Below are 7,615 nucleotides of genomic sequence, written 5' to 3' on the forward strand. Positions count from 1 at the left end.
TCCTGTAATTAATTTTTTGATCGCATGACAGCACTAAAGAAAATAAGTAAAAAAAATAACAGCAAAGCAAGCTTTCTAAAATAAAAAAAATAAACACTACCTGAGCTGTTAACTTCAGTTTTGATTAAAATACTAAAAATGACAGCACCAAGACAACTTTAAAAATGAAACACTACCTATAAGATGTTAATTTAAATTTTGATTGAAACAAAAAAAAAATATATATACTGAGACAAGTTTTATTAATAAATCGTAGAGCAGCGACTTAGCTGTTATCTTTGAGGTGTGATCCAGTTATTTAGAAATAACTAAGCTATTAACTAAATGTTTTAGATTGAAAAACACTGCTACTGCACACCAACCCACAGCCTGTCCTGTTCTGTTCTCAACGCACACGCCAAAATAAGTTGTATTTTTCTGTACAATATTAACAAAAGTAACCAAACATTTGTCTTAGAGTTTCATCAATAGCAGGAACAGGCCAACATGCTTTTGTATTGAAACTCTGAACCGGAAATGTGACGCCACGCTGTGTAACTTGACACCGTCTGAATGGAGAGGCGGGTAAAGGAAACGCGCGTGTTGAAATGTCCCTCTGCAGCCACTGTAGTCCAACAACAGGGTTTATTCATCAGAAGTTAAGTATTTAAAATCCTGAGCAGCTTTATTTTTCATCTGAGATTCATTTTTATGACATTTTAATCACTTTAATGTTACAAACATCACGTCGTTTACACGGAACATGGTTCTCTGTTTTTGAAATTCAAACATAAGAATAAGAATATTTACAAAATGCTGAAAATCAGATTAAATACAGGTAACAACAGTGTAATACAAATTCAAGACATATTACATTCAATTCAGCTTCATGAAGACAGATAAAATATTGCATTTACTTATTTAAAATGTAATAACATGTTCTTACTGTTCACAGAGCTGCAGATCACAGGTTTGAGTTTTCCCCCATTCATTTCATTTTGATCTCATTTTCTTCTGGTATCGCTAAAAAGTGAAAACTGCACTCAGCTCTGCTTTCATTGGACGGTGGGACCGAAAAGTCCTCGCAGGAAATGAAGGCTGCTTCTCAAAACCCACATGAAGAGGCTGAAAGCAGGACTCAGAACGTGGTCTGGAGGGTCTTCTCTGCAGGACGCCTCTTGCTCCCGGATCTGGAACGGAGAGATCAGGGAGATGAGCCGGGCCAGACGCAGCAGGACTCTGGTCCACAGCGGGACTCTGGTCCACAGCGGGACTCTGGTCCACTGCAGGACTCTGGTCCAGGACTCTGGTCCACTGCAGGACTCTGGTCCACAGCGGTCAGGACAGTGTGGCTTCACTCTGAGCGGCGTTCTGTCACCTTCTCGCCGTCCGGCGTCTCTTCAGGACGTGTCCGGTCAGCACAGCCAGGAACGCCGCAGCCAGGAGTCCGGCCGCGGCGGCCAGGCCGGTGAACAGGTGGGGGAGATAATTCACTTCATCTGAGAGCAGAGAAACAGAGACGCTTCCTTCAGCTGAGAAACATTTCAGACTCTGATCACATGAACAGGAGCACTTGCTGAGCGGCCCGGACTGCAGACTTCAGGACGTCTTCATGGATTCCTGCTGAAGCTTTAACGGCTGTCCTCATTCAGACGCTCAACATGAAGACGTTCAGAGTGGACGGACAACTTTTATGTCTTTATTATGTTATTAATACAACATTTCTCTTAAAAGACTGTTAAAGAACAGCAGCTGAACAGAGAACAGAAAACAGCAGTGAAAACGGTTCATGTTGACATCCTGAGGATTTGGTTCCTTTTCGACCGTCTGGCCGCTGGGCGCGCCCTCTACTGGGCACGTGCAGAACTACTGTTTACTGCAGCCAGGGGGCCCAGAACCAGGACCAGGAGCAGGCCAGGACCTGAACCAGCACCAGTACCAGGACCAGAACCAGCATCTGGAGTGGGACCAGCACCAGACCAGAATTAGCACCAGTACCAGGACCAGGACCAGCACCAGACCAGAATTAGCACCAGTACCAGGACCAGGACCAGCACCAGGACCAGAACCACTAGCAGCAGGACCAGCATTGGCACCATTGGCAGGACCAGCACCTGGACCAGGACCAGTATTGGCACCAGTACCAGAACCAGCATCCAGAGCAGGGCCAGGACCAGCATCTGGACCAGGACCAGGGTTTCCTCCATCTCCCTGACTGTTTCCTAAAAGCGTGTTTTCAGTGAATCTGAAGCCTGTTGCCGTGGAAACGGACACCAAAAACACGCTGGATCTGTTTCCCTTCAGACCACTTCCTGGTGACCGGGTCCAGAGTCCGGCTCTGGCTCCTCTGCAGAGACCAGACTCTGGCTCTTCCGTCCTGGTCTCAGGGTCTCCAGCCAGAGTGTGAAGACCGCCACCCGAGCCAGGTTTCTCCGCCACGCCTGCCGCCACGGCGCCGTCCACTCACCCGGCGTGCCGCCGCTGCCGCCGGCCACCAGCAGGTGCTGGGTGGCGCTCAGGCGGCCGTCGTTGAGCTCCGGCCGGATGCCCAGGATGTGGCACATCAGCGGGTAGATGTGGACTGTCTCGAACGGGCCCACCTCCAGGTTCCTGCGGAACGCCGGGCCCACGGCCCGGAACAGCGCCTTCATGTCCAGGTCCTGGTTGTCGAAGCCGTGCTCCCCCTTGTTGAACTGGACCGGGAAGTACTGCAGAGACGGGGCGGAGCGTCAGGACCCGGATCAGGAGCCGGATCAGGAGCCAGTTCAGGACCCGGATCCTGAAAACACTCTGGAACCGGATCAGGAGCTGGATCAGGAGCCAGATCCTGAACCCGCTCTGGAATCGGATCAGGAGCCGGATCAGGAGACAGATCCTGAACCCGCTCTGGAATCGGATCAGGAGCCAGATCAGGAGACAGATCCTGAACCCGCTCTGGAATCGGATCAGGAGCCGGATCAGGAGCCAGATCCTGAACCCGCTCTGGAATCGGATCAGGAGCTGGATCAGGAGCCAGATCAGGAGCCGATTCAGCTGAACCCGCTCTGGAACTGGATCAGGAGCCAGTTCCGGATCCGGATCAGGAGCCGGATCAGGGTGAAGCTGGAGGTCAGAGGCAGAACTGCTCCAGACCCACCAGCAGAGGGCGGCATTGAACAAGAGGAGGCTTCTCCACACTGCAGACTGACTGTTGTCCAACCTGAGGCTCTCATGGGGGACCTCATCCTGATCGCTCTGTGATTCGCTACAGCTCGGTTGATACAGCGTCAGTAAACGGCAGTGGCGGTGGCGGCGGTGGCGGTGGCGGCAGCGGCGGCGGCGGTCCAGCTATCACCGGGTTGTGTAACCGTCCTGACGTCCTTATCCGTCCCTCCGATCGGGGGACGACGAGGTTTGAGCCACGAGGGGAGAACAGAGCGAGATAAGGCTGATCCAGGCATGACCTATAGACTGCAGATAACTTCTTTCATCAGCGTTTCCCCTGCTCGGCCTTTAGGGCCGTCTCTGCCCCTGAACTCTGATTGGACGGTTTCTGCACAGAGAGTGACTGAGACGGAGCGCGGAGCCAAGTGAAAATGCTGATTCTGAACTGGAGGCATGAATCGCCGGAGAGCGCCGCGTGTCGGCGGCCGGGCCGGGATTATCCCGAGGACGTGCAAATGCTCTTGATTAAACCCGTAAAGCGGTGGGATTAGAGCGGAACTCCGCTTCCTGCCTGGAAAGCGGCGATTCTCCCATATTTTGGTGGAGCTGTAATTAAATTATTTCCCTAATCAAGATGTGAGGTAATTTCTGCAGCGATCCCAGCGGCACGAGCGGATCGTTAATCTCATTATCTGTCTGCGTGTGAAGTACCTGTCGCTTCCTCTCCTTCGGATCTCTTAAGTCGGCCTGAGTGCTGTAATTGGCTGCCGTGGCTGAGCGGCGGCGAGTTACCGCTGCGGCTATTTTTGCAACTCTTCCCTGTAAGTTCGCTCGAATGTCGAATCTTTATTTTAAGGGTGAATCAATACGCCTCGCCGAGGGCAGAGAACCGCTGCCGTCACGTCTCCGAGGCCTCAAACTTTCCGGCTTGTTGCGTCTCGGGCCAGACGAGTCGCCGTGTCGGTGGAAACGCCGCGCCCGTCACATCCGATCGATGGCGCTGAGCGCCGAGTGGCTCGGTTCTCGCCGGCGGCGCCTGAAACGGCAACGTACCCCGTTGATGACGTATCCGGCGTCGGACAGCAGGATGAGCGGCAGGATGCGGTCGTGGCGGGAGAAGCGGAAGCGCTCCGGCAGCTCCTCCTTCTTGAAGACGTGGAGGTGCGGGTGCGCCCCCTTCAGGGCGCCGTAGACCTTCTCCAGCCGGCCCGGCTTGGGCAGCAGCATGCCGCAGGGCCCGTAGTCCACCAGGTGGAAGGCCAGGTCCCGGAAGGAGAAGCCGGGGATGTCCCTCAGGGTGATCTCCCGCACCAGGCCGTTGCGGTACACCGTGGTCATGCCGTGGTCGGACGTGATGATGATGTTGAGGCGGTCGTCCAGCCGGTGGTCGGCGGCCGAGCGCCGGATGTAGCCCACCGTTCGGTCCACCTGCTCGATCATCTTCCTGCGCTCGGGGGAGTCCGGGCCGTAGCGGTGCCCGGTTCCGTCCGGTTCGCCGAAGTACAGGGACACGAAGTCCAGGTCCCGGTCTCTGAACCAGCCCATCACCTTGTCGGCGTTCTCTCTCCACGCCGTCTCGTTGTTGTAGTTGTAAAGCAGCGGCTCCACTTCCCGCACCATGGCGACCTGACCCTGGTAGCTGGAGGCGGTGCCAGGGAAGTGAAGAGATCCGGCTTTCAGGCCCTGGGGGGGAGAACGCCGCCGGTTAGCATCGGTATGGCCCGCAGCCGGCGTGGAGCTTCGCTCGCTCATCGTGCGAAAGTCAACACAGGAAGGGCGATCCGGCGGGTTGCCTGCAACCTCCCGCCGCACCGCGGCTGCCACCTGCATGCCGTTAACACCTGACGGCGGCGATCCACCTGAAACGGGGCGGCGGCGGCGGCGGCTTTGGGGCTTTCTGCCGCCGCGGACGGCGATGAGGCGGAGCACCGACCTGCCGCTGCGCCGTGATCCAGATGGGCAGCGAGCCATTGTCCCACCAGTCGTTGACGAACAGGGTCTGGTAGTACGGCTTCTTCTCCTGGCTGCTGGTGTTGAACCACATGTTGTGGATCACGCCGTGGTTCTCGATGTAGCGGCCTGCGGGCGAGAGGCGCCTCGCCGTCAGCCTCATTACAAAACCTATCGGCCGGACGGCGCTTTGGGACGCACCGCCAGCTCCACAGATTACAGGAATTTAATTTCAAGGAAGTTTAAATTTCTTTTAGCGCCGCCGACTCCAGAGTCAGAATAAGAAGAGGAAGAGAGAATTCCTCCCTCGTCCGCCCGACATAATCGTCTTACTCAGCTCTAACAGCCGTCCGACTCCGGGTCTTTCAATTACTGTTAATTCCCATCTCCTGTGAATCCTCAGAGTAACCTCCGAGCAGCTTCTTCTGCAGATCAGCGACTTTTTAGTGGACGAGCAGGAGAACAGCCCTTTAGCCGCTAGCTAACACCGAGTACCGATACCAGCTAATTAAACACTGTGAAGCTTCATGGATACTCCCAACAGCAGCGACGGGCGAGGACTGTCACCGAGCACCGAAGAGGCACCGAGCTGTGCTAGAGTTTATCTGTCAGACTCTAATCTTGCTTAGCATGTAGCATGTAGCATGTAGCATCGCTGGAGTGCTTTCTTATTTTCATTCTCCCTTTTCGACCTGCTTTTGACAGTCAGCATCATGTGATGCTCGCCGGTCGTATCGAGCCCTGGTAGCCCATGCCGGTCTCGGTATCGGTACCAGTGCCGGTGCCGGTACCGGTGCCGGTACCGGTGCACCTGCTGCAGGGAGCGGGACACGTTACCTGTGAGGAGGGTGAAGTGGGTGGGGCTGGTGAGGGTGAGGTACGGAGGGGTGACGTACAGAGCCTTCACCCCGTCCCGGGCCATCTGGTCCAGGTTCGGCGTGTCCACGTCTCGGTCGTAGTCCCACCGGAAGCCGTCGAAGGAGATGAGCAGCACCTTGTGGCGGGCGCCGCCGGCGGGCGCGGCGAGGGCGGTGGAGGCCCAGAGGAGGCAGAGCGCGGCGGTCCACAGCATGGTGAGCGTTCTGGAGTCTGTCGGGTCTCTCCCAGCCTCCCCGGCTTTAAAGGGGCGAGCAAAGTTTGAGCGGCTATCTTATCGGGGAGGTTGAACGGACGTTATCTGAGCTGCGCTCCGCTCGCCACCTCAGGAGGTTTATGGGCGCTTTATGAGGGACCGGCGCTGACGGCGAGTTCTGCCCCGTTCTGCTCTGGAGGAGCGGCAGTAAAGCAGATTAGTCTGGGCGGCTGTTTGTTTCCGTTAACGGGCCGTCAAAGCCGCCGCTCTGTTCGTCTGTGAATCTCTGACACTTTGACGACTCTCGCCTTGAGCCGGACGGAGCGTGATGGATCTGAAGAGGACGGCCAGAGGATCCGTCTCAGCGGCGGTCTCCGGGACCAACGGCCCCAACGGACAGATTGGTTTTAATAGCTCTGTGTGTGTTGGCCGGAGGATATCGATGAAAGATGTGTGGAATGGACTGTTTAGGGAGGCGGCCGTGAGGATGGACAAACCATCAGAAATGAGCGGCGGCGTCCGCGGCGTCCGCGGTGTCCGCGGCGCCGCGCTCTGTTTCGCTGCAGCGTGATGTTCTTATCGACGTCCATCACGCTGCGAGACAAGCTAGCTCTTCAGATTTGAGCTTTATGGAGTGTCCTTGGCAGAGGTTCAAGGCGGCCGTCTAATCTTCCAGGAGATAAGGAAACATTCATCAGCTTCATTCATATTCATCGTCCTGCTCGCTTTAGCTCTCGGCCGCCGGCAGCACGGCTCGCAGGACGGCTGTGGACTGCTGGGACCCCGAGGACGTCTCAGATCTCGGCTTGAGAACTTTATCAAACAGGAACTCTCTGAACCGGCAAACTCTCTCTGCCCCCTCAGTCCTGCGCAGGACGTCCTCGGGGACGCCGTCTTCTCTTCCAGAAGGAAAGTCAGGTTTTTTGTTGTTTTTTTTCTTCCTTTTTTTCCTGCAGCGCTCCCTGCTGCCCAGACACAGCCACTACACTGCAGCAGCCCCCAGGACCAGGACCAGGACCAGGACCAGGACCAGGACCAGGACCAGGACCAGGACCACAGCAGCCCCCCCAGTCTCAGGAATGAAAAGAGAACGAGCTGCAGACGCCGTCTCCAGACGGTCACTGCTCAGCCGGGTTCAACCGTCTCCATGTCTCCAGGACGGAGACATGGACCCAGCCTGGACCCCGCAAGTCCAGCAGACTCAAACTGGTCCAGTGAAGTTCCAGTCCACCCAACTCCGCTCCAGTCCAGTCCAGTCCACTCCAGTCCAGTCCAGTCCAGTCCAGTCCACTTGGCTGCAGTGCAGTTCAAGTTTCAAGTCCACTACAATCCAGTCCACTTCCAGTTCCAAGTCCAGTCCAGCCCATTTCTAATCCAGTTCCAGTCCAATCCAGTTCAGTCAGTCCACTCCGCTCCTTCCCAGCCCAGTTCAGTTCATTCTAGTCCAGTCTTCTCCAATCTAGTCCAGTC

The 7,615-nt window shown here is 55.6% G+C and overlaps 1 protein-coding gene across 1 annotated transcript; it reads right to left on the bottom strand.

Annotated features, from left to right (window-relative positions):
* Positions 1–1,117: 1,117 nt before the first annotated feature.
* On the bottom strand, positions 1,118–6,145 carry LOC115385541 (ectonucleotide pyrophosphatase/phosphodiesterase family member 7-like). Its single transcript, XM_030087610.1, has 6 exons — positions 5,911–6,145; positions 5,057–5,202; positions 4,177–4,806; positions 2,456–2,687; positions 1,358–1,472; positions 1,118–1,169 (listed from the first exon to the last, which is right to left on the bottom strand). The coding sequence occupies exons 1-6, from the start codon at positions 6,143–6,145 to the stop codon at positions 1,118–1,120; spliced, it is 1,410 nt and encodes a 469-aa protein (XP_029943470.1).
* Positions 6,146–7,615: the final 1,470 nt, after the last annotated feature.

This window comes from Salarias fasciatus, unplaced genomic scaffold (assembly GCF_902148845.1).
Source record: "Salarias fasciatus unplaced genomic scaffold, fSalaFa1.1, whole genome shotgun sequence".
Taxonomy (NCBI): domain Eukaryota; kingdom Metazoa; phylum Chordata; class Actinopteri; order Blenniiformes; family Blenniidae; genus Salarias; species Salarias fasciatus.